At 44.6% G+C, this 27,528-nt stretch overlaps 1 protein-coding gene across 1 annotated transcript in view; it reads right to left on the reverse strand.

Moving 5' to 3' along the window:
* The window catches only part of LOC139540660 (extracellular sulfatase Sulf-2-like), a 114,634-nt gene that overhangs the window by 23,528 nt on the left and 63,578 nt on the right, over positions 1 to 27,528 (reverse strand). The window contains exons 2-11 of the mRNA XM_071344488.1: positions 16,408 to 16,663; positions 6,572 to 6,811; positions 6,327 to 6,478; positions 5,906 to 6,075; positions 1,522 to 1,672; positions 1,218 to 1,393; positions 933 to 1,061; positions 787 to 843; positions 484 to 613; positions 29 to 245 (exon numbers count right to left, since the gene is read on the reverse strand). Of these exons, the coding sequence (XP_071200589.1) occupies positions 29 to 245; positions 484 to 613; positions 787 to 843; positions 933 to 1,061; positions 1,218 to 1,393; positions 1,522 to 1,672; positions 5,906 to 6,075; positions 6,327 to 6,478; positions 6,572 to 6,811; positions 16,408 to 16,585 (1,600 nt within the window). The 5' untranslated portion in view covers positions 16,586 to 16,663. The remainder of the gene's footprint in view (positions 1 to 28; positions 246 to 483; positions 614 to 786; positions 844 to 932; positions 1,062 to 1,217; positions 1,394 to 1,521; positions 1,673 to 5,905; positions 6,076 to 6,326; positions 6,479 to 6,571; positions 6,812 to 16,407; positions 16,664 to 27,528) is intronic.

The following is a 27,528-nucleotide window of genomic DNA, read 5'->3' on the forward strand; positions in this document are numbered from 1 at the left end:
TATATAAGCCACTGAAAAGACTACTCACTCTTCTTGGTGAGCAGTCTCTTCCTCTTCAGGGGTGTACGTTTGGGGCCTAGGGGGCCACAGTCACAGCTGTCTCCAGCATCGGAGACACGTCCAACCCACTGCTGGGACCCGCTGTTGGCCATCAGAGCCTGCATACGTGAGGCATAGAGACTTGCCATGCCCTTACACTTATACAGACTCAGCTTACCAGAAGGGTCCTCCACACACTGCCACTTCTTCACATGCCGAGAGAGGAGAAGGGGGGGAGAGATTTAGCTACATTTCTGCTAATGTATAAGTGTGTGTGTGTGTGTGTGTGTGTGTGTGTGTGTGTGTGTGTGTGTGTGTGTGTGTGTGTGTGTGTGTGTGTGTGTGTGTGTGTGTGTGTGTGTGTGTGTGTGTGTGTGTGTGCGCGTGCGCGTGAATGTGAATGTGTGTGTGCCTGTGTATGTGGGTATTGTACAGAACTTTTACCTGTCCTGGCTGTTCACAGGAGCTCTGGTACTCTGCTCTCTGACACAGGTCTTTGACCCGCTGGTACTTTGGCAGGAAGTTCTCCTCCTGGGCCACGTCCTTCCCATCAGCCCTCTTGTGGAGCAGCTTCCTGTGTAAACAGGATAGAACCAGATGAGAGAAATAGAACATTGGCCAAATATACTGTACATCAAACTTTGATTACTTGGCTGTGGACAATTATGAAGTAATTCTGAAATGTTGGTGAACTATCACTTTAATTGCTCTTGATTCATGACTAGATTATGAATGAAACATACTGACCCTCTCTCTACCAGGAAGGAGTCCCTCCACATCTTCCCCTTCTTGTTCACCTGGAACCTGCAACAAGAGCAAGAAAGGTCAAGTGATCCTGAAGCATCCATTGTGTTGAGTCCAAAACATGCAAATAAAGGTGTGACCTTCTCTACCTGTTGACAGGTTTGTCTGTGTCCAGGAGTTTGAGGATGGATTTGCCATCCATGTCAGAGGGAACGTCCACTCCGGCCATGTCCAACAGTGTGGGAGCCAGGTCAATGTTCAGCACCACATGAAGGTTACTGCAGAAGGACACAAGAACAGGTGGAGGAGAGAGATGAGTGCTGCAAAAGAGATCCAGTAGGAGTAACAGTGAGATAAGAGCCAAAGCTAACCGTTTCCATTGAAAAACATATTTCATAAAAAGGTACTGTAGAAGTCTTCAAAGTTGCACTCACATGGCTCCTGCCTCCACGTTGGGGCCTCGTATGAAGAAGGGCACCCGGATGTCAAACTCATATGGCATGGACTTGCCTTTGACCAGGCCGAACTGACCAATATGGTAGCCGTGGTCTGATGTGTAGATAATGTAGGTGTTGTCCAACTCACCTGTCTCCACCAGCATGTTGTACACCTGAGGACGACGACACAGTAAGACACGTAGTCGGGTAGATTTAGCCAGTCTGTTCCTCCTTGTCCAAACTGTCTGTCTGTCTGACCCACCTTATCCACACTGTCTGTCTCTCTTTCTGTCTGACCCACCTTGTCCACACTGTCGTCCACAGACAGCAGGGTCTGCATCCTCCGGCGCTGCAGCATGTTGGTGAACTGCATGTGGACAGGTTTCATGGGGCCTGTGTAGCGCAGGATCCAATGCTTGTCTGGGTTAGGAGCGTAGTTATAGCTTGGGGTTCTAAGAAAGGGACGGATGGAGAAACGAGTGTGAAGAAAGAGCCAGTAAAGGGGGGAAATAATTTCTGGTGAAAACTGTGCCTGCACATACTTAGTTACCAACACATTTTATCTTCATTGACGAGTCTTTGCTTTTCCTGTTATGGCACTTACTTTCGTTACCAAGCACCTTAGACAGAAGAGTGTTTACTTCTGTGAGATTATCACCATTATGCCTCCAGAAATCACAGAGGAGCTTAAAGCTGAAATCTTTAGTTGGTGAAACTGCCACGTCTGGTTGAGATATTACAACAACAAAGAAGTTACTTCAAACACTTTATTTCTCACAGACATCATTGCACTCGTGATAGAACACCAGAATATGTACAGCAACTTCCTTACCACGCTGCTGGACACTCCTCTCCTCCGTTTCATCAACAAAACAAAAACAAAGGCAAGCACTGGGAATACCTAGTCAGTTATACAACTGAATGCATTCAACTGAAATGTGTCTTCCGCATTTAACCCAACGCCTCTGAATCAGAGAGGTGCAGGGGGCTGTCTTAATCAAGGGGATATGAACCAGCAACCTTTGTTACTGGCCCATCGCTTATAACCGCTAACCTACCTGCCGAACTGTGGTGCTATTTCCCACTTTATGGATTTCAGCTTTAAAGACAGACATTATGCGAACATTTTAGAGCTCACATTTTATATTCAAGCAATAAGGCACGAGGGGGCGTGGTATATGGCCAGAATACCACAGTTAAGGTCTGTTCTTATGCACAACGCAACGTGGTGTGCCTGAATACAGCCCTTAGCCTTGGTATATTGGCCATATACCACAAACCCCTGAGGTGCCTTATTGCTATTATAAACTGGTTACCAATGTAACTAGACCAGTAAAAATAAATGTTTTGTCATACCCGTGGTATACGTTCTGATATACCACAGCTGTCAGCACTCAGGACTCGAACCACCCAGTTTATAAAGAGAGGTAACGTATCTTTTGAATTAACACCGAATAGTATTATGGTTGAGAACATTTTAATAGTGCATAATATTATTCAAGGAAAAGTGTTTATTTTGCATGGCTTTCTACATTTTACATTCTGGGGTGAATTAATCATTGTTGGATCACATTCTATTGCATTGCATTGTATTGCATTATACCAAGCTATGACTTGTTTCATATTGTTTTATGATTAGCATGTACAACAATAGCCTTTTCCAGTGCTTGCAAATGGCTCCAACCACACATTTGAAAGTGATCTCAGAACTTATTGCGTAATGCTGAATTGGAGGCATATAAACCACAGAAAAGGCAACCAGCCAGCTGCTTGTACTGATCAATTTCAACTAACACGGAGAGGACAGTTTAATCAATATTTACTCAGGGACAGATGGAACCTTAATGATTACAAAATAAACAAACTGCTAAATATCTAATGAAGTTTTGGAGGCAGGGCATATTTAACATTTACAGCATATCGATTTGACTTGTAAAAGGTTAATCGTTTTTGGCCTTGGAGCACAAGGCCCTGACAACAAGAGGGTACGGCAACTGCACTGCCCGCAACCGCAGGGCTCTTCAGAGGGTGGTGCGGTCTGCCCAATGCATCACCGGGGGCAAACTACCTGCCTTCCAGGACACCTACAGCACCCGATGTCACAGGAAGGTCAAAAAGATCATCAAGGACAACAACCACCCGAGCAACTGCCTGTTCACCCCGCTATCATCCAGAAGGCGAGGTCAGTACAGGTGCATCAAAGCTGAGATAGAGAGACTGAAAAACATATTCTATCTCAAGGCCATCAGACTGTTAAATAGCCAAGTACATTAGAGGCTGCTGCCTATATACATAGACTTGAAATCACTGGTCACTTTAATAAATGGAACACTAGTCACTTTAATGTTTACATATTTTGCATTACTCATCTCATATTTATATACTGTATCTTAGTCTATGCTCATCCATATATTCTTAATTACATTTCTTTACTTAGATTTGTGTGTATTGGGTATATGTTGTGAAATTTTTCGCTACAGACGCAATAACATCTGCTAAGCACGTGTATGTGACCAATAAAATGTGATTTGAAGATAAGTGTCTGCAATGTGGATGAGGAAAAGCTTTTTCAGGAGGGCTGGAGTAAGAGGGGAGCCATTTTCTCTCCCTCCATATTGAAGGGAAAGTGAGATCATCTACAAGCTCACATCGTGGGAATGTGTGTAAATTCATGAGAAAAAGCAATTAAAATTTGACATGAAAACAGCCTGGGCTGAACGAATTCACTGTGTAAAGTCTTTGTTCAGTACTTTAATGATGCTTATGTAATTCACTCTTACAGGAGAGAACATTCAACCAAAGACACAGGCGCATTACTGCCTCCATTTACAGTATCAGTCAAAAGTTTGGACACACCTACTCATTCAAGGGTTTCTTTATTTGTACTATTTTCTACATTGTAGAATAATAGTGAAGAAATCAAAACAATGAAGTAACACATATGGACTCATGTAGAAACAAAAAAAGTGTTAAATCAAGATATATTTGAGATGAGATTCTTCAAAGTAGCCACCCTTTGCCTCGATGACAGCTTTGCACACTCTTGGCATTCTCTCAACCACCTCAATTCATGAGGGTTTCACCTGGAATGCATTTCAATTAACAGGTGTGCCTTCTTAAAAGTTAATTTGTGGAATTTCTTTCCTTCTTATTGCATTTGAGCTAATCAGTTGTGTTGTGACAAGGTAGGGGTGGTATACAGAAGATAGCCCTATTTTTTAAAAGACCAAGTCCATATTATGGCAAGAACAGCTCAAATAAGTTAAGAGAAACGACAATCCATCATTACTTTAAGACATGAAAGTCAGTCAATTTGGAAAATTTCAAGAACTTTGAAAGTTTCTTCAATGCAGTTGCAAAAACCATCAAGCGCTATGATGAAACTGGCTCTCATGAGGACCACCACAGGAAAGGAAGACCCAGAGTTACCTCTGCTGCAGAGGATAAGTTCATTAGAGTTACCAGCCTCAGAAATTGCAGCCCAAATAAATGCTTCACAAGAGTTCAAGCAACAGACACATCTCAACATCAACTGTTCAGAGGAGACTGTGTGAATCAGGCCTTCATGGTCGAATTGCTGCAAAGAAATCACTACTAAAGGACACCAATAAGAAGAAGAGACTTACTTGGGCCAAGAAACACGAGCAATGGACATTAGACCAGTGGAAATCTGTCCTTCTGTCTGATGAGTCCGATTTTGAAATGTATGGTTCCGACCACTGTGTCTTTGTGAGACGCAGAGGAGGTGAACGGATGATCTCTGCATGTGTGGTTCCCACAGTGAAGCATGGAGGAGGAGGTGTGATGGTGTGAGGGTGCTTTGCTGGTGACACTGTCAGTGATTTTTTGAATTCAAAGCACACTTAACCAGCATGGCTACCACAGCATTTTGCAGCAATACACCATGCCATTTGGTTTGCACCTAGTGGGACTATCATTTGTTTTTCAACAGGACAATGACCCAACACACCTCCAGGCTGTGAAAGGGTTATTTGACTAAGAAGGAGAGTGATGGAGCGCTGCATCAGATGACCTGGCCTCCACAGTCACCTGACCTCAACCAAAGTGTGATGGTTTGGGATGAGTTGGATCGCAGAGTGAAGGAAAAGCAGCCAACAAGTGCTCAGCATATATGGGAACTCCTTGTTAAAGCATTACTCATGAAGCTGGTTGAGAGAATGCCAAGAGTGCACAAAGCTGTTATCAAGGCAAATGGCCATATAAAATATATTTCAATTTTTTTTACACTTTTTTTGTTACTGCATGATTCCATATATGTTATTTCATAGTTTTATTCTACAACGTAGAAAATAGTACAAATAAAGAAAAATCCTTGAATGAGTAGGTGTGTCCAAACTTTTGACTGGTACTGTATGTCTCTCCCAGGGCCAATGGAAGACGTGACATTAGCTCCAGAGCATAAGAGAAACATTCAGGGCCAAGCGCTTATCTTCGGGGGTACTGTGCCAAGCAGACAAAGGCCGGGACCCATAGTATGTTATCATAATCTATGGATGCCTATCTATCATGAACCTCTTTACCAATGCCAGTCTAAATGATGCAATTTGTAAGGATCGTTACTGAGGCAAATCTCCACTTGCAGTGCACTACCACACTGCATCTTCTGCATCTTCTGTCAAATGAGTGTGTGTGTGTGTGTGTGTGTGTATACAATATACTCTTACATGTGCTGCGAGGCATTGGGGAAGGCAGTGCTGTACTGTGGTGCTGAGTCCTCCGGCCCATGGGGGGCAGCGTGGCTCAGGACCATCATCACTGGTCGGTGGGGGTACATTCTCTTGGACAAGCGGAAGTAGTTGATGCTGTCATTGGTGATGATGTCTGTGAGATAGTCCTGTGGAAGCAAGAATCACCTGACCATGAGGATCTGAACTGTAATATTACTTCCTCCCAGAAGGGGAAAGATGAATGTGAATAGAGAAATAGAGCTTGTCATAACAGCTTCCTTATAACAATATTTAGATTCAGAATAATCTGTTTACTATACTGTCTTATAACAGTATTATAATCATGAAATTGGATGATTAAATTATGATCTGAGTAGGTTACTCCAATGTGTGAGTGAAAACTGAAACAGGATGGAACCTTTGGATAGTTGCCGCCATGCTTCTCCCGCACGCCGTTCCTGCACAGAGTGTAGTTGTAGAAGCGAGAGTTCTTCACCAGCGCTACCCACTCCCTCCAGCCAGGGGGCACATACGAGCCGTTGTACTCATTCAGGTACTTCCCAAATAACGCTAGGACATTGGGGGAGGGGGGGTGATAAGTACAAAGTGATTCTCTTTGCAATAAAGTGTGTGTGTGTGTGTGTGTGCACAGCTCACACTCACCCGTCCTGTACCCTGAGTTGTTAAGGTGCACAGCGAAGGTGTGAGGCTCATGGTGGGCCTGCCAGGAGGGTGAGGAACAGTTCTCGTTGTTGGTGAAGGTGTGGTGGTTGTGAACGTACTTCCCTGTCAGAATAGAGGAGCGTGACGGGCAGCACATGGGAGTGGTGGAGAAGGCATTAGAGAAATGGGTGCCTCCCTGCTCCATGATACGCCGTGTCTTATTCATGGCCTGCATTGAGCCTGGAGGAGAAAGAGAGGGGGAAGAGGAGATTGAGGGGAAGAGAGGCAAAAAGATGGATGGGGTGAGGGATGCGAGAGAGGGAGAGAGAGAGAGAGAGTGAACAGTTTTTTTTTTATTAGGTCATGAGGGCAATACAATCATAAAAATAAAATACAATATTACACTTTCCCCCTTTTTTTGTTGAACATCCCACACCACCTATTCCTCTGGCAGCCCCACCCTATCCTCAACCTTGGACAACCCATAATATATAAAACATTTATATAAAAATCTAAATAATAATGAATACTTTTTTTTTTTTAAACACGCCCTACACTAGAATATACACAGCAAAGTAATTTGCAAATAAAACACTATCAAGTAAGCATTTTACACCACACACCTACATCATATCCAACAGTTTAGAGATTTCTGAGACAGCTACTTTCCATGTTCCAAAGTGCAAGGACTGTCTTTATTCATACGGGCAGTGGATAAATTCCAACATAATTACGTTATGAAAGTATGCTTGCCATTTCCTTATATGAAGGTAATGTGGTGGCAACCAGCGCTGAACAACAAGTTTTTTCACAGCAGTCAACCCAGACAGCCAAAACTTTTGCTGGTTCTCATTAAGCTGCATACCTGTATCATCGTTAAGCAACAGCAGAATTGGTTCAAGGGGTACAGTTTTATCAACCATGTCAGAGAGAATAGACAACACTTTCCTCCAAAACTCATAAACCTCAGGACAATCCCATATCATATGCTTGTATGTGCCAAGTGTATTGAGATTACATATGTCACAGTATGGGCTTTAAGCCTGTTTTGCATGAAATCTTACAAGTGGTGTCCAGTATGATCTATGACAAAGTTTAAAATGAGAATTTATGGTTTGGGTTCTTTGATGAGTTCTTTGATTAAATATATTCTCCCAGACATTCTCCCAGTCAATAGCCTCATCATCGACAGCCAAATAATTGACCCATGCTTTAACCATTGATAGATCTTTCTGCTTTAATAGTTGAAGATGAGAGTAAATAGCAGACAGAACCTCTGGATGGGAATGTAAAAATCCACTCTATCACCAGGTGGCTTCCCAAAGTTGTACCCCGTGGGACCCCATATTCACGAAGCGCAGACCGCAGTCTAAGATATAGAACCCCATAGGGACGAAGCGCTGACTGTAGTCTGAGATATAGAACCCCATAGGTATGAAGCACTGACTGTAGTCTGAGATATAGAACCCCATAGGGACGAAGCGCTGACCGCAGTCTAAGATATAGAACCCCATAGGGACGAAGCGCTGACCGCAGTCTAAGATATAGAACCCCATAGGGACGAAGCACTGACTGTAGTCTGAGATATAGAACCCCATAGGGACGAAGCGCTGACCGCAGTCTAAGATATAGAACCCCATAGGGACGAAGCACTGACTGTAGTCAGATATAGAACCCCATAGGTATGAAGCACTGACTGTAGTCTGAGATATAGAACCCCATAGGTATGAAGCACTGACCGCAGTCTAAGATATAGAACCCCATAGGTATGAAGCACTGACTGTAGTCTGAGATATAGAACCCCATAGGTATGAAGCACTGACTGTAGTCTGAGATATAGAACCCCATAGGTATGAAGCACTGACTGTAGTCTGAGATATAGAACCCCATAGGTACGAAGCGCAGACTAAGATATAGAACCCCATAGGTACGAAGCACTTACCGCAGTCTAAGATATAGAACCCCATAGGTACGAAGCGTTGACTGTAGTCAGATATAGAACTCCATAGGTACGAAGCGCTGACCGCAGTCTGAGATATGAACAACTGAGACATAAACTGAACAAGTTCCACAGACATGTGACTAACAGAATTGGAATAATATGTCCCTGAACAAAGGGGGGGGGGGGGGGGGTATCTGGTGTGTATCTGGTGTGACCACCAGCTGCATTAAGTACTGCAGTCATCTCCTCCTCATGGACTGCACCGGATTTGCCAGTTCTTGTTGTGAGATGTTACCCCACTCTTCACCAAGGCACCTACAAGTTCACAGACATTTCTGGGGGGAATGGCACAAGCCCTCACCCTCCGATCCAACAGGTCCCAGACTTGCTCAATGGGATTTAGATCCAGGCTCTTTGCTGGCCATGGCAGAACACAATATTCCTGTCTTGCAGGAAAACACACACAGAACGAGCAGTATGGCTGGTGGCATTGTCATGCTGGAGGGTCATGTTAGGATGAGCCTGCAGGAAGGGTACCACATGAGGGAGGAGGTCTTCCCTGTAACGCACAGCGTTGAGATTGCCTGCAATGACAACAAGCTCAGTCCGATGATGCTGTGACACACCGCCCCAGACCATGACGGACCCTCCACCTCCAAATCGATCCCGCTCCAGAGTACAGGCCTCGGTGTAACGCTCATTCCTTCGACGATAAATGCGAATCCAACCATCACCCATGGTTAGACAAAACCATGAAGAGCAGTGAAGAGCAATTTTTGCCAGGCCTGTCTGGTCCAGCGACGGTGGGTTTGTACCCATAGGCGACATTGTTGCCGGTGATGTTTGGTGAGGACCTGCCTTACAACAGGCCTACAAGCCCTCAGTCCAGCCTCTCTCAGCCTATTGCGGACAATCTGAACACTGACGGAGGGATTGTGCGTTCCTGGTGTAACTCAGGCAGTTGTTGTTGCCATCCTGTACCTGTCCCGCAGGTGTGATGTACGGATGTACCGATCCTGGGCAGCTGTCTGTCCTGTCTCCCTGTAGCGCTGTCTTAGGCGTCTCACAGTACGGAAATGGCAATTTATTGCCCTGGCCACATCTGTAGTCCTCAGCGCTCCTTGCAACATGCCTAAGGCACGTTCACGCAGATGACCAGGGACCCTGAGCATCTTTCTTTTGGTGTTTTTCAGAGTCAGTTGAAAGGCCTCTTTAGTGTCCTAAATTTTCATAACTTTGACCTTAGTTGCCTACCGTCTAAGCTGTTAGTGTCTTAACGACCGTTCCACAGGTGCATGTTCATTAATTGTTTATGGTTCATTGAACAAGCCTGGAAAACAGTGTTCAAACCCTTTACAATGAAGATCTGTGAAGTTATTTGGATTTTTACGAATTATCTTTGAAAGACAGGGTCCTGAAAAAGGGAGGTTTCTTTTTTGCTGAGTTTAGAAAGAATGACGACCCTGGCAAATCAAAACAAAGACGGAGTTCCTGAAAACTAAGGAGACCCTTTGAATTGAATATAGCCCCTAGATTATTGACGCCTTTTGCAGACCAGGCTCTCGACTCAAAATTCTTATTTATACCGGAAGTAATAGCCTTGTTATGTGTATGGAGATGCCATTTCCAGTTACCACCTACACACTTCTCAACCTTCCTAAAGTTCTATATTGTATTAGAAATAATAGGACCAAAATACAACATGCATTTCTTATTAGATATACCAGAAAATAACACATCCTGCAATCTAATAGCTGAAACACATTCTTCCTCAATAGTTCTCCAAGAGACTGATCAAACCATGATCTAAGTGGGCGTAACTGGAAATACTGGTGGTAAATAAAACAATTTGGTAATGCAAGTCCACCATTACACTTCTGTCGTTTTAACACCTCCAGCCTAATCTTTGGATGTTTGCCATTCCAAAGGTATTTATGTATGCATTTATCAATCATTCCCCAATAGCCTACTGGTGGAGGGAGTGGGATCGTTATGCTCAGGAATCTAATACATGGCAACACATTCATCTTTATGGAAGTGACCCTAGTTTGTAAAGAAGCAGGCAACTTCTCCCAAACGGTTAAATCTCATTCAACATCCTAGTAAATGTTCTCATAATTATACTTCACCAGACCATGCATAGATGTTTGTATACTAATAAACAAATAAGTGAACTGTGTTTTTATAGGAATTGTTGAGGGAAGGGAAACTTTCTTGGCTGCTTCATTAAGCAACATTAATGCTGATTTTGTCCATTTTATCTTTTGAATTCTTCAAATACGGATAATAAAGACGAGATTGAATTCTGAATATCTGTCATATATAGGAAAATATCATCTGCATGTAGTGATATGATATGAGAGGAAGATGTAATCAGTATAGGAAAAGCAATTACATTCTGCCTTAGATGTTGTGCTAAAGGCTCTGAGTAACGTTGTGGAGAGGCCGTCCCCTTGTCTACATCTCCAAAAAATAGGGAATGGACCTGAGTGTATGACATCACTAGACACCATAGCAACAGGGTTAACACACAAACCATATCGGTAAAATTCTTTCCCAAACCAGATTTCTCCAAGACAGCCCACAAGTACTACCATTCAAGCCTGTCAAAAGTCTTCTCGGCATCTAGAGACAGCACAGCACAAGGTGTGTCCAGTTGTGTTTCATGTATTACACGCATTCATCGATGGACATTGTCAGCTTCAACCTTTCATAAAACCTGACTGCTCTATGTGAATGAACTTATCCTAACACAAATACTTTGCCATCCGTAACGCCAACACTTTTGAACAACATTTTGTCCGAATAATTTAAAGATATCAGACGACAATCTGTGTGATCTTTCCCTTTCTTTGGCAGTAGAGAGATTAATGCCCCAAAAATGTAGTAACAGTTCAGATGGAATGGCATCCGGGCCAGTGTGAAGTCACCCAGGTATATTTGGGCAAATCATGAAGGAGACATTTGCATTCATATTACATTTTTTTTGCAAGAATATCGTCAGATCTGTATACTTGGACTTTGATTTAGCTTTTCCAGTATTAGTAGCCATATTATAAGTTCAACATTTGCAAAACAACCAGTTTTCATAACTTCATAACTCTGAATATTCTTAGAATTTTTGTCCAAAAGGAAAAGGCATGCTGTCGCACAAGGTTAGTAGCTAAATTTTACAACAGATACAGGGTTTCCAGATACTCCCGTAAAGCCCAGCTCATTGGCTATCTAGCTAGCTTTGTTTGACCCCGATTGGCGCTTATTTCACAAAGTTAGAGTTGTTCAAGTGAAGACCGCCCGCGTCATCGGCGTGCTATGACCACATTTGGTGTCCTATAGGATATACTACACCCCTAATGATATAGTGAAGTCTGGTTACGTTTTAGGATCTCTGAGGAATATGTACGAACTTGATTTGACTGGTTGAAACATTGTTTTGGGTTAGATTTTCACAGATTCTCTTCTTTGCAAATTGAACGAGTGGAAATATAAAATTAATCGTGCATGCTATATGGACCTTTTTAAGATAGGAAAAATGATTTTATCCAACAAAACGACACTTCATGTTATCTCTGGGACCCTTTGGATGATAAATCAGAGCAATATTTCAGAATGGAAGTACACATTTCACCTTCAGAGGTGAATTGATCAAACCTATCGCGGTGAAAAAGTGTTTTGTTGTTAGGATCTCTCCTCAAACAATAGCATGGCATTTTTTCACAGTAATAGCTACTGTAAATTGGACAGTGCAGTTATATTAAGAAGAATTTAAGCTTTCAGCCGATATAAGATGCTTATATGTACCGACATTTGTTGTTTCTCTAAAATCTGCGTTTGTGACACAAGGCGCTGCATGATTTACTGTCTAAGAGGGTGTGAACAATCCTGAATGGGTGTAGACAAAGTGGAGCTCTTCACTAGATATCAAAATATTCAAAGGCCATTTTCTCAAAAGTAAGTTTACAAGTTGATCAACTTTCAAAGCAGAATTACTTCCACATTGTTCCTCAAATGCAGTGTATGATATACCCTTTTGTAGCTCTGAGTCTCCAATGTAAAAAACACAATTTCAAATTTTGCTACATAAGACCGAATCCAGGTGGAGTCACATATGACCACTGAAACAAGCTTGCACTTTGCTGCTAGCTGGAGCATGGTTTGGATTGCCATAATATCAGGTGCATCTATAGCTACCGAGAGCGGAGTGATTTTCAGAATTAGGAACTAGTGTTAGGCGGATGAGCAAAATCAATTTTTGTTTTAGATGTGTTCCATGTCCTACAAGACAGATCGGTTGAGGGATGAGCGTCGCGATCTGACGTAAGACAATGAGTTCCTACATGATAGAGTGCTTGCTTTGTTATGCAACTGGTGTTGTGTCCTTTCCGTCATCCTGTGAACCCCATTCATTGCTGCTCGCAGTTATATTTACTTTTTGTATTCCAATTACTTGTCTATCAAATCAGTTGACTGTGTGCAAAATGCAATAACTGTGTGTAAAAATATAAATAAATACAACTACATGTTTTCACTATAAATGCCAAAAAACGTTGTTCCTGTCATGACAGTACCAATAACCTGGAATGTTATACTGTGCATTGGAGACTTTCACTGCTCTTTCTTCCACACAAGTGAATGAGTAAAATGGTGTAGGATTATGTGTATTATGCAGCACAGGCATTTGTGTGATATATTGTATGCAGTGCACAGAACAGACTTTTAAAAAAGGATTCCGCAGCTTACTTGGCGCCTGATTTACGCACCAGGTGCAAAGTTTGCACTTGTTTTCCCATGATGAAAGTAATAATAGAAGGTATAGTAAGGTGAAAGTAAGAGTGTAAATGAAGAGACATTTGTTTTAATCAATCAATCACTCAACTGTATTTGTTTTTCAATTTTTCTAAAACACATTTGTCACAGCTTTGAATTTTGCGTTTTATTGAGCTCCTTCTTGTTATAATGACTCTTTCTTTTTCAGCAATCAAATATTTCTACATCAATTAGCCTAATTAGATGTAAGCAAGATGCTCCTTTACATTATGTCTGCCAGTCGCACTTCACTTCTTCTTTATAGACATGAGAAAAAATATTCTCATACTGCTAACAATATGGCCACATGAAGCAAACCTTTATCTCTGTAAAAACAAAATATTCTGGAAAAATAAATATGATTTTTATTTTAAAGCCACTGGCTTCCATGCTCAATAAATGTAATCAATTAATTAATCAGACCAGCTCCAAATGAATACATACAGTGTGGCAAAAAAGTATTTAGTTAGCCACCAATTGTGCAAGTTCTCCCACTTAAAAAGATGAGAGAGGCCTGTAATTTTCATCATAGGTACACTTCAACTATGACAGACAAAATGAGGGAAAAAAATCCAGAAAATCACATTGTAGGATTTTTTATGAATTTATTTGCAAATTATGGTGGAAAATAAGTATTTGGTCACCTACAAACAAGCAAGATTTCTGGCTCTCACAGACCTGTAACTTCTTCTTTAAGAGGCTCCTCTTTCCTCCACTCGTTACCTGTATTAATGGCACCTGTTTGAACTTGTTATCAGTATAAAAGACACCTGTCCACAACCTCAAACAGTCACACTCCAAACTCCACTATGGCCAAGACCAAAGAGCTGTCAAAGGACACCAGAAACAAAATTGTAGACCTGCACCAGGCTGGGAAGACTGAATCTGCAATAGGTAAGCAGCTTGGTTTGAAGAAATCAACTGTGGGAGCAATTATTAGGAAATGGAAGACATACAAGACCACTGATAATTTCCCTCGATCTGGGGCTCCACGCAAGATCTCACCCCGTGGGGTCAAAATGATCACAAGAACGGTGAGCAAAAATCCCAGAACCACACGGGGGGACCTAGTGAATGACCTGCAGAGAGCTGGGACCAAAGTAACAGAGCCTACCATCAGTAACACACTACGCCGCCAGGGACTCAAATCCTGCAGTGCCAGACGTGACCCCTGCTTAAGCCAGTACATGTCCAGGCCCGTCTGAAGTTTGCTAGAGAGCATTTGGATGATCCAGAAGAAGATTGGGAGAATGTCATATGGTCAGATGAAACCAAAATATAACTTTTTGGTAAAAACTCAACTCGTCGTGTTTGGAGGACAAAGAATGCTGAGTTGCATCCAAAGAACACCATACCTACTGTGAAGCATGGGGGTGGAAACATCATGCTTTGGGGTTGTTTTTCTGCAAAGGGACCAGGACGACTGATCCGTGTAAAGGAAAGAATGAATGGGGCCATGTATCGTGAGATTTTGAATGAAAACCTCATTCCATCAGCAAGGGCATTGAAGATGAAACGTGGCTGGGTCTTTCAGCATGACAATGATCCCAAACACACCGCCCGGGCAACGAAGGAGTGGCTTCGTAAGAAACATTTCAAGGTCCTGGAGTGGCCTAGCCAGTCTCCAGATCTCAACCCCATAGAAAATCTTTGGAGGGAGTTGAAAGTCCGTGTTGCCCAGCAACAGCCCCAAAACATCACTGCTCTAGAGGAGATCTGCATGGAGGAATGGGCCAAAATACCAGCAACAGTGTGTGAAAACCTTGTGAAGACTTACAGAAAACGTTTGACCTCTGTCATTGCCAACAAAGGGTATATAACAAAGTATTGAGATAAACTTTTGTTATTGACCAAATACTTATTTTCCACCATAATTTGCAAATAAATTCATAAAAAATCCTACAATGTGATTTTCTGGATTTTTTTTCTCATTTTGTCTGTCATAGTTGAAGTGTACCTATGATGAAAATTACAGGCCTCTCTCATCTTTTTAAGTGGGAGAACTTGCACAATTGGTGGCTGACTAAATACTTTTTTGCCCCACTGTACATCACAAGGCGATGGCTTCATCTGCTGGACGTGCCAGGTCTCGACGGGCTCTACTCCCAGGACTAATTGTGGGTGATTGGGGAGTTGGTGAGTAATCAAGGGCTGATTGCTGACCAGCTGTACAAGCCCCATAAAGCTGCCAGAAGGGCAGCACACAGGGAGGACTGGGGGAAGTAAGGTAACTTCCATGTAGTTGGAGACGGTGCCCGAGCTAAGACGAGGGAGTTGCGTTTGTGTGCCCGACAGGATACAGCAGACCCGGAGCCCAGAAGACGGTATCCCGGAGAGGCTCTCATGGGGGAGACCTATCCTTTTCTTTTGATTTATTATTTAATAAACACCCTTGAACCCGAGCTAATCATATTCTGTCCGTGTCTGATCTGTGTAAAACGTCTTGACCAAACCCCCTGGTCTGCCACACTGCCCCTAAAACCAATTCATACTCTGAAAGTGCTAACAATTCTTCGGTAAGCCCAGGGAAAAAGCTGTCCTCAAAAACAGTGGGTTTATAGATAGACACAAATGCTACTTTCTTGCCATATATAGATGTGTTAAGTGGCCTGAAATGTCCTTGCTAGTCTTTTCAATAACTAAAGTTAAATTCCTTTTAATCAAAATAACCAAGCCTTTGGACTTAGAGGCTCCACTAGTGGAAGCAGCAACTTTATAAGAGTAAATATTTTCTGTGATGTGTCGCCCATTTTAATTCATGTGTACTAAAGGCATTTCAGGCTGATGCCGATTATTTAGTGAAACAGATGCTCAACCATAAATTCCTGGTTTTCAATGGAGGTTTTCTCACCAATCAGAGTGGGACAAGGGGTGTCAGCGAGGCCATTATACTGACACTCCAGACTAATATGCAGTTTAAAGGCTTAAACGGGTAGGGAGATGGCCAGGATTTGGCACTCAGACAATGGATACCATAGGCCACTCACTCCATGGCAATAATGGAGTTGGTCATGGAGTGCTTGACTTTGAATGGGCAAATGGAGAATGCATGCACGCGCGCACACACACACACCCTGCTGTGTCTTACCCAGTTCGATGTCCTGGTCATCGGTGAGGATGATGATTATGTTGGGTCGGACGTTGTTGCGTGCTTGACGGTCCCTCTGCAGACGGGTCCGGTGGCGCTGACCAGAGAGCAAGGACGAGCCCTGGGCCAGGGAGACCACCCACAGGAGGAGGAGGAGAAGGAGGCCCCATCCTGCCATGGCTCTACCCTGTGTTCTTCACCTCCTTTTCACTGTAGCACGGGGCACTCTGCTGCTGTTGCAGCTCCCTCACTCCACCTGACAGACACAGAGATGAGACCAGAACGAAACATTACGTAACATACAAACTGCTACAATCTGGTAGCTATGCTATGACAATTACAAAACATGTAATATTGACAAGTGAGAAACTCTGTGATGTATTGTCATCAGGAGTATCTCGGTCTCTCAATCTCTCTCTCCCTCCCTCTCTCTTCATCTCTCAACTGTATCTCTCACAGAGACACTCTCTCTCTCACACACACAAAAGCAGAGGCATTACAGGGTGCTCTTCCGTACAATGACCCGTTTGGGCTCCCTTCATTAGAGCGGTGTCATTGCCACAGTGTAATAATCTCTGCTGATAAACACATGGCTGCCAGTCTGGGGCTAATGGGCCTGGCCCTGAGCCAGGGGCCCGGGGCCAACGCTCCCTCACCAACCAGACAAAGCAGGGGGAATGGAGCGGGGCAGAGGTTAAGGAGAAGAGAGAGTTTAAAGACTGGATGAGGAGACAGAGATTATTTGGCGGCAAGTAGCCTAGTGGTTAGAGCGTTGGACTAGTAACCGAAAGGTTGCAAGATCGAATCCCCGAGCTGACAAGGTAAAAAATCTGTCGTTCTGCCCCTGAACAAGGCCGTCATTGAAAATAATAAAAAAGTTAAAAAGTGTGTGTTGAACAGTCAAATAACAAAGTGCTCATGAGATTGATTCCAGACAACGTAGACTTGGTGGTGTATTTTCTAATAATCTGATTTATTAACTTAGTACAATTTCAATTTAGTACAATTTCCTCTAAATGATAGCTACATGCTTCATTTGCTACATTTATACTTGTTTCATATTGACTTGATAACATAAGTACACCTCTGACTTATTACAAATGAAACCCCCACAGAGTTTGTCATGGAAACTGTTAATTACATGTACAGTGCTTTCAGAAAGTATTCATACCCCATTACTTATTCCACATTTTGTTGTTACAGCCTGAATTCAAATTGGATTAGATTTTTTCTCTCTCACCTATCTACACACAATAAATACCCCATTATGACAAAATGAAAACATGTTTGCAAATGTTTTGAAAATGAAATACAGAAATATCTCATTTACATAAGTATTCACACCCCTGACTCAATACTTTGTAGAAGCACCTTTGACTGTGACTACAGCTTTGAGTCGTACTAGATATGTCTGTAGTTCAGCTTTGCACATCTGGATTTCGGGATTTTCTCCCATTCTTCTTTGAAGATTTTCTCAAGCTCTATTAAGTTAGATGGGGAGAGGCGGTGAACAGCAATCTTCAAGTTTTTCCAGAGACTTTCTATGAGAATCAAGTCTGGGCTCTTAGCTGAGCCACTCAATGACTTTCACATTCTTGTTCTGAAGCCATTCCAATGTTGCTATTTCTGTGTGCTTGGGGTCATTGTTCTGTTGGAACGCAAATCTTCGCCCCCAGTCTAAGATCGTTCTCACTCTGAAACAGGTTCTCATCAAAGATTGCCTGTATTTGGCTCTATCCTTACCAGTCTACCAGTCCCTGCCGTTATAAAGCAGTTGTCACCTCCATGCTTCACGGTAGGGATAGTGTTAGATGGGTGAAGAGCTTTGTCTGGGTTTCTCCAGACATAGCGCTTTGCATTCAGGCCAAAAAGAAAAAAGAATCAAAGAATCTTTTGCCAAAGAATCTTTTGCCTTCTGCTCTCAGAGTCTTTTACGTGCCTTTTTGAAAACTCCAGGCGTGTTGTTGTAACTGGTGGGAAATTGCTAGCTTGTTAGAGGTGTGCGCGCTAGTGACATTTCAATCGGTGGCATCAATCACTCTGAAACCTTGAACTAGTTGTTTCCCTTACTCTATAAGGGCTGAGGGTTTTGTGGAGAGATACAGTGTATTTGGGAAGTATTCAAGACCCCTTGACTTTTTCAAAAAATAATACGTTACAGCCTTATTCTAAAATGTATTAAATATCTATTTTTTCTCATCAATCTACACACACAATAACCCACAATGACAAAGCAAAAACATGTTTTTAGAAATTTTTGCAAATGTATTACAAAGTAAAAACTGAAATACCTTATTTACGTAAGTATTCAGACCTTTTGCTAGGAGACTCGAAGTTGAGCTCAGGTGCATCCTGTTTTCAGTGGTCATCCTTGAGATGTTTCTAAAACTTGATTGGAGTCCTCCTGTGGTAAATTTGACTGGACATGATTTGGAAAGGCACACACTTGTCAATATAAGGTCCCACAGTTGACATGTCACAGAAAAAACCAAGCCACGAGGTCAAAGGAATTGTCTGTAGAATTCAGAGACAGGATTGTGTCAAGGCACAGATCTGGGGAAGGGTACCAAAAAATTTCTGCAACATTGAAGGTCCCCAAGAACACAGTGGCCTCCATCATTCTTAAACGGAAGAAATTTGGAACCACCAAGACTCTTCCTAGAGCTGGCCACCCGGCAAAACTGAGTAATTGAGGGAGAAGGGCCTTGGTCAGGGAGGTGACCAAGAACCCGCTGGTCACTCTGCCAGAGCTCCAGAGTTCCTCTGTGGAGCTAGGAGAACATTTTAGAAGTACAACCATCTCTGCAGCACTCCACTAATCAGGCCATTATGGTAGAGTGGCCAGACGGAAGCCACTCCTCAGTAAAAGGCACACGACGGCCCGCTTCCAGTTTGCCAAAAGGACTCTCAGACCATGAGAAACAAGATTCTCTGGTCTGATGAAACCAAGATTGAACTCTTTGGCCATAATGTCAAGTGTCACGTCTGGAGGAAACCTGGCACCATCCCTACGGGGAAGCAAAGTGGTGGCAGAAACATGCTGTGGGGATGTTTTTCAGCGGCAGGGACTGGGAGACTAATCAGGATCGAGTCAAAGATGAAGGAAGCAAAGTATAAAGATAATCGATGAAAACCTGCTCCAAAGCGCTCAGGACCTCAGACTGGAGCGAAGGTTCACTTTCCAACAGGACAACGACCCTGAACACACAGCCAAGACAACGTAGGAGTGGCTTCAGGTCAAGTAAAAGATGGCGCCGAAGAACATGGCTGACGTTTTACATTCTCCCAACCAATGGTGCAATTTTGTAATTTTTTTTGCGTTTTGTGTAACTTATTTTTTTTTACTTATTGTGTACATAAGAGACGGTAGCAGCAACATTATGATCGAAAATAACTTCTGGACATCAGAAAAGTGATTACTCACCGCGGACAGAAATAAACTTTTTCCTTTAACGAGTCCGACGAGAAGGATATCCTGCTTTCACTGGAACAGACCCAGATCCATGCATTTGCATGAAGAAAATACACCGGAAAAGGGGACGCAGATAAGGGATCCTTCTGAGAATCCAGAGGCGAGCGAGTAAACTCTCAATGCCTTCCATTCCCATTCCTAACGTGCAATCGTTAGAAAATAAAATTGATGACCTACTATTAAGATTATCCTACCAACGGGACAATAAAACTGTAACATCTTATGTTTCACCGAGACGTGGCTGAATGAAGAAACGGACAATAGAGCTGGCGGGATTTTCCATGCACCGGCAGAACAGAGACGCTACCTCTGGTAAGACGAGGGGTGGCTTGTGTGTCTTTTTGTCAATAACAGCTGGTGCGCGATGTCTAGTATTAAAGAAGTCTTGAGGTATTGCTCGCCTGAGGTAGAGTACCTTATGATAAGCTGTCGACAACACTATCTACCCAGAGAGTTCTCATCTGTATTATTCGTAGCCATCTATTTACCACCACAAAGCGAAGCTGGCACTAAGACTGCTCTCAACCAACTCTATAAGTCCATAAGCAAACAAGAAAATGCTCACCCAGAAGCGGCGCTCCTAGTGGCCGTGGACTTTAATGCAGGCAAACTTAAATCAGTTTTACAACATTATTACCAGCATGTCACATGTGCAACCAGGGGGGGAAAAAATCCTAGACCACCTTTACTCCACACACAGAGATGCATACAAAGCTCTCCTCCACCCTCCATTTGGCAAATCTGACCATAGTTCTGTCTTCCTGATTCCTGCTTACAAACAAAAACTAAAGCAGGAAGTACCAGTGACTCGCTCAATACAGAAGTGGTCAGATGAGATGGATGCTACACTACAGGACTGTTTTGCTAGCACAGACTGGATGAATCCCGGAACATATTCCAATGGCATTGAGGAATACACCACCTTAGTTATCGGCTTCATCAATAAGTGAATCGATGACATTGTCCCCACAGTGACTGTACGTACATATCCCAACCAGAAGCCATGGATTACAGGCAACATCCTCATCGAGCTAAAGGCTAGAGCTGCCGCTTTCAAGGAGTGGGAGACTAATCCGGACTCTTGTAAAAAATCCCGCTATGCCTTCAGACGAACCATCAAACAAGCAAAGTCTCAATACAGGATTAAGATTGAATCCTACTACACCGGCTCTGACACTCGTCAGATATGGCAGGGCTTGAAAACTATTACGGACTACAAAGGGAAACACAGACGCGAGCTGCCCAGTGCCGCAAGCCTACCAGACGAGCAAAATGCATTTTATGCTCGCTTCGAGGCAAGCAACACTGAAGCATGCATTAGAGCACCAGCTGTTCTGGATGACTGTGTGGTAACGTTCTCGGTAGCCGATGTGAACAAAACCTTTAAACAGGCCAACATTCACAAAGCCGGGGGCCAGATGGATTACCAGGACGTAGACTCAAAGCATGCGCGGACCAACTGTCAAGTGTCTCCACTGATATTTTCAACCTCTCCCTGACCGAGTCTGTAATACCTACATGTTTCAAGCAGACAACCATAGTCCCTGTGCCCAAGGAAGCGAAGGTAACCTGCCTAAGTGATGACCGCCCCATGGCACTCATGTCGGTAGCCATGACGTGCTTTGAAAACCACAGAAAGGCCACAGATCCACAGATTACACAATCTCAATCTCACTCCACACCTCCCTTTCTCACCTGGACAAAAGGAACACCTATGTGAGAATGCTGTTCATCAACTACAGCTCAGCTTTCAACACCATAGTGCCCACGAAGCTCATCACTAAGCTAAGGACACTGGGATTAAACACCTCCCTCTGCAACTGGATCCTGGACTTCGACGGGCCGCCCCCAGGTGGTAAGAGTAGGCAACAACACTTCTGCCACGCTGATCCAGTATTTATGCTGCAGTAGTTTGTGTCGGGGGGCTAGGGCCAGTTGGTTATATCTGGAGTACTTCTCCTGTCTTATCCAGTGTCCTGTGTGAATTTAAGTATGCTCTCTCTAATTCTCTCCTTCTCTCTTTCTTTCTCTCTCTCGGAGGACCTGAGCCCTAGGACCATACGTCAGGACTACTGGGCATGATGACTCCTTGCTGTCCCCAGTCCACCTGGCCTTGCTGCTGTTCCAGTTTCAACTGTTCTGCCTGCAGTTATGGAACCCCTACCTGTCCCAGACCTGCTGTTTTCAACTCTTAATGATCGGCTATGAAAAGCCAACTGACATTTATTCCTGATTATTATTTGACCATGCTTGTCATTTATGAACATTTTGAACATCTTGGCTCTCTCTAATTCTCTCCTTCTCTCTTTCTTTCTCTCTCTCGGAGGAACTGAGCCCTAGGACCATACGTCAGGACTACCGGGCATGATGACTCCTTGCTGTCCCCAGTCCACCTGGCCTTGCTGCTGTCCCAGTTTCAACTGTTCTGCCTGCGGTTATGGAACCCCTACCTGTCCCAGACCTGCTGTTTTCAACTCTTAATTATCGGCTATGAAAAGCCAACTGACATTTATTCCTGATTATTATTTGACCATGCTTGTCATTTATGAACATTTTGAACATCTTGGCCATGTTCTGTTATAATCTCCACCCGGCACAGCCAGAAGAGGACTGGCCACCCCTTATAGCCTGGTTCCTCTCTAGGTTTCTTCCTAGGTTTTGGCCTTTCTAGGGAGTTTTTCCTAGCCACCGTGCTTCTACACCTGCATTGGTTGCTGTTTGGGGTTTTAGGCTGGGTTTCTGTACAGCACTTCGAGATATTAGCTGATGTACGAAGGGCTATATAAAATAAAATAAACTTGATTGATCCTTAACACTGGGGCCCCTCAGGTGTGTGTACTTAGTCCCCTCCTGTATTCCATGTTCACCCACGACTGCATGGCCAAACACGACTCCAACACCATCATTAAGTTTGCTGACGACAAAACAGGGGTAGGCCTTATCACCGACAACGATGAGACGGCCTATATGGAGTAGGTCAAAGACCTGGCAGTGTGGTGCCAGGACAACAACCTCTCCCTCAATGTGAGCAAGACAAAGGAGCTGATCGTGGACTACATGAATATGCGGGCCGGGTCGAGAGTGTCAAGTTCCTTGGTGTCTACATCACCAACGAACTATCATGGTACAAACATACCAAGACAGTTGTGAAGAGGGCATGACAAAACCTTTTCCCCCTCAGGAGACTGAAAAGATTTTGCATGGGCCCCCAGATCCTCAAAAGGTTCTACAGCTGCACCATCGAGAGCATCCTGACCAGTTGCATCACCGCCTGGTATGGCAACTGCTCGGCATCTGACCGTAAGGCGCTACAGAGGGTAGTGCGAACGGCCCAGTATATCACTGGGGCCAAGCTTCCTGCCTTCCAGGACCTATATAATAGGCAGTGTCAGAGGAAAGCCCATAACATTGTCAGCGACTACAGTCGCCAAGTTATAGACTGTTTTCTCTGCTACCGCACAGCAAGCGGTACCGGAGCGCCATGTCTAGGACCAAAAGGCTCCTTAACAGCTTCTTCCCCCAAACCATTAGACTGCTGAACAATTCATAAAAATCGTCACCGGACAATTTACATTGACCCCCAGGTTGGGGAGAGGAGAGGGACGAAAGCAGTACTGTTACACTGCCATGTGCCTTTTTCCCAGGAGTGGCTTCCTTCTGGCCACTCTCCCATAAATTCCAGATTGGTGAGGTGTTATAGAGACTGTTGTCCTTCTGGCAGGTTCTCCCATCTCAGCCAAGGAACTCTGTAGTTCTGTCAGAGTGGTCAATGGGTTATTCACCTCCCTGACCAAGGCCCTTCTTGCCTGGTTGTTCAGTTTGGTCGGACGGACAGCTCTAGGCAGAGTCTGAGGTGGTTCCATATTTTTTCAATTTCCCAATGATGGAGACCACTGTGCTCTTAGAAACTTTCAATGCCAGAAATAGTTTTCTACCCTTCCCCAGATAATATGCCTAATCACAATTATATCTCAGAGAGTTCCTTGGACTTCATGGTATAGTTTCTGCTCTGACATGCACAGTCAGCTGTGGGACCTTATATAGACAGGTGTGTTTCTTTCTAAATCATGTCCAAACAATTGAATTGGCCCCAGGTGGACTCCAATCATATAGTGACATCTCAAGGATGATCAAAGGAAATAGGATGCAAACATGTTTTCCCTATGTCGTATTGTGTGCAGACGGGTGAATTTGTTGAATTCAGCCTGTAACACAACAAAATGTGAAATAAGTCAAGGGATCTAAATACTTTCTGAAGGCACTGTATGTTCACAAATACATTAAATAGAAGTGAAATGTTCTTGCTGAGATTGTTCCTAACAGACTGACATGACCTTGTTTTCAATCCACAGTTTAAAGCAAAGACTTTGCGGAATAGAAAGGTGTTGTGGTGTTTCTTCTCACAGCTTTGAATATTAGCATTTACTATGTCATTGCTGCAACGTCATAACACTGTCTCTGAGTCCAGGCTCACTGGTCAAATGTAAAAGAGCATCACAAGGCCTCCTCACAAAAACAATTAACCAACTGACTGAGCGCGTTGACAGGTTTCCGTCTATTATAATAGCCTGTGTTTGCTCAGTGTTGTGTGGGTCTACAGGGAGAGCATGCCCCCCAGCATGGAACCTGTATGAACACAAAACACACAATCCCAGCCTCCCTCTGCTGCGTGGCAACACTCAACAATATCAACCTCACTGGGATACTGTTGAATAGGGGGACAATAGAGCCCACACACGCATGCATGCACTCACTAACACACATGAATAGTCGCACACATACACACACATGCATGCATCACGGGGACACACACTTCACATTAAAACGAAATAACTTACAATTCAAATCAAAGGCTTAGAATGTGGGCTATTAATAACACTATTTCACCACTTCCATCAATCTCAAGAAAATACAAAACTAACTAAGTCAGTTGGTTATGTTACTATTCCAGAGGAGGGGTGGCTACCTGTTTCTGCCACCCCCCTACCTCATAATGTTGATGCCCAGGGATATCCTCATAGAGAACAGACCTCTGTGCCAAAATGTACCAGTATCCAAGCAGGTCCTTCAGTTGGTGTACCTCCTGATTCCATAACACACTTATCCCCTCTCCATACTAACACTCAAGCTCTCACACACACATATTATGCGCATTCACCCCACCCTCTTAGCATGCAAGTATGCTAATTCGCACTCATGCACAACTACACACACACACACACACACACACACAGCTGTGTTGTCTTTGCTTTAATTCCTGCTCCTCTCCTTCTGCCTCTCTCTCTCAGGGCTTTGTTCTCTCTCTGGAGAATGGATGAGGTTCTGACCTGGGGGGCTCTGCTGTTTTACATTCTCCTCTGCTTCTCTCTTCCTCTTTTTACCCCTCCTGTACCCCTCTCCATCCCTCCCTTTTCCTCGCATCGCTGGCATGCAGTGAAAACTAAAACAACAAGGAACACTATACAAAACGTCATTAAACAGCTCTGTCGCCAAACACCAGAAATGCCTGGCCAACACTGCTGCCAGCCAGGACTTTGTCAATATATAAAGGAATAGATGGTTCACTCCTTTCCGTTGTGAGTGTTTGTGATGTATGAAATACTGCAGCCGCAGCATTAATGGTCTAACCATTTTTGCTCCTCTTCAGTATATGTTAAAAAGATGATCCAAGCAACACTGGGTTCTCAAGTCAGGGATGCAAACTCTATAGTCGCACGGTTTGCAAGAAATGTCCAGCAAAATTCTACACGCTGTCACGTTCCTGACCTGTTTTCTTTTGTCTTGTATTTATTTAGTTGGTCAGGGCGTGAGTTGGGTGGGTTTGTCTATGTGTGATTTTCTATGTTGGGATTTTGTGTTCGGCCTGGTATGATTCTCAATCAGAGGCAGCTGTCAATCGTTGTCCCTGATTGAGAATCATACTAAGGCAGCCGGGGTTTCACGTGTGTTTTGTGGGTGTTTGTATCTCGTGTCAGTGTTCGTGCCACACGGGACTGTTTTCGGTTTTGTCACGTTTTTTTTTTTTTTTTTGTATTTGTAAGTGTTCAGTTTCGTTTTGATTAAATCAATATGAGCACTAACAACTCTGCGTTTTGGTCCGACCCTTACTCCTTCTCCTCATCCGAGGAGGAGGAATTAGACAGCCGTTACAGAAACACCCACCAACCAAGGACCAAGCAGCATGGTAAACGGCAGGAGAAGCAGCAGCAGCAGCAGCAGCAGCAGCAGCAGGAGAGGCTGCACTATTTGGAGGAATGGACATGGGAGGACGAATTAGACGGCAAAGGACCCTGGGCAGAGCCAGAAGAATATCGCCGCCCCAAAGAAGAGCTGGAGGCAGCGAAGGCGGAGAGGCACTATTATGAGGCGCTAGCACGGCAGAGCGGCTGGAGGCCCGAGAGGCAGCCCCAAAAATTTATTAGGAGGGGCACACGGGGAGTGTGGCAGAGTCAGGAGTCAGACCTGAGCCAACTCCCCCTGCTTACCGTAAGGAGCCGGTCAGGGCGGAATTGGAGGTGAGCGACGCAGAGACAGTGAAGGAGTTAATGGGGAAATTGGAGGAAAGAGTTATGAGGGAGGTGCTGGTTTGGTGCATGAGGCACGACATCCGCCCGACTGTACGTGTCGGGGAGTTGATGTCACCGGGGACAGCTCTCCATACTCGTCCTGAGGTGCGTGCTAGCCGTCTGGTTAAGACTGTGCCAGCCTCACGCACCAGGCCTCCTGTGCGCCTCCCTAGCCCTGCACGTCCTCTGCCAGCTCGGCGCTACAGCTCTCCCAGCCGTGCTTCCAGTGGAGAGAGGGGGCGTCGTACCGGGCAGGCACCGTGTTATGCGGTGGAGCGCACGGTGTTCCCGGTGCGTGTGCTTAGCCCGGTGCGCAACATCCCAGCTCCCCACATCTGCCGGGCTAGGGTGAAGATCCAGCCAGGGCGGATGGTGCCAGCCCTGCTCTCAAGATCTCCAGTGCGCTTTCACGGTCCGGTCTACCCAGTGCCACCTCCATGCACCAGCCCTCCGGTGGCAGCCCCCCGCACCAGGCTGTCTATTCCGTCTCATCGCTACAGAGTCTCCCACCTGTCCAGCGCTGCCAGAGCCTTCCTCCTCTCCAGCGCTGTCGGAGTCTCCCGCCTGTCCGGCGCTGCCAGAGCTTCAGCCCCTCAGTCCAGAGGCGCCAGAGCCAATCTGTCCAGCGCTGCCAGAGCCTTCCTCCTCTCCAGTGCTGTCGGAGTCTCCCGCCTGTCCGGCGCTGCCAGAGCTTCAGCCCCTCAGTCCAGAGGCGCCAGAGCCAATCTGCCCAGCACCGTCTGAGTCTGCCGTCTGCCCAGTGCCGCCTGCACTGTCCATCTGCCCAGAGCCGCCTGCGCTATCCGTCTGTCCCGAGCCTTCAAAGCCGCCCGTCTGTACTGAGCCTTCAAAGCCGCCCGTCTGTCCTGAGCCTTCAGAGCCGTCTGCCAGACAGGAGCCGCTAGAGCCTTCCGCCAGACAGGATCCGCTAGAGCCTTCCGCCAGACAGGAGCCGCTAGAGCCTTCCGCCAGACAGGAGCAGCCAGAGCCTTCCGCCAGACAGGATCCGCCAGAGCCGTCCAGCCAGGACCAGCCAGAGCCGTCCAGCCAGGACCAGCCAGAGCCGTCCAGCCAGGACCAGCC

The sequence above is a fragment of the Salvelinus alpinus genome, chromosome 2, assembly GCF_045679555.1.
Source record: "Salvelinus alpinus chromosome 2, SLU_Salpinus.1, whole genome shotgun sequence".
Taxonomy (NCBI): domain Eukaryota; kingdom Metazoa; phylum Chordata; class Actinopteri; order Salmoniformes; family Salmonidae; genus Salvelinus; species Salvelinus alpinus.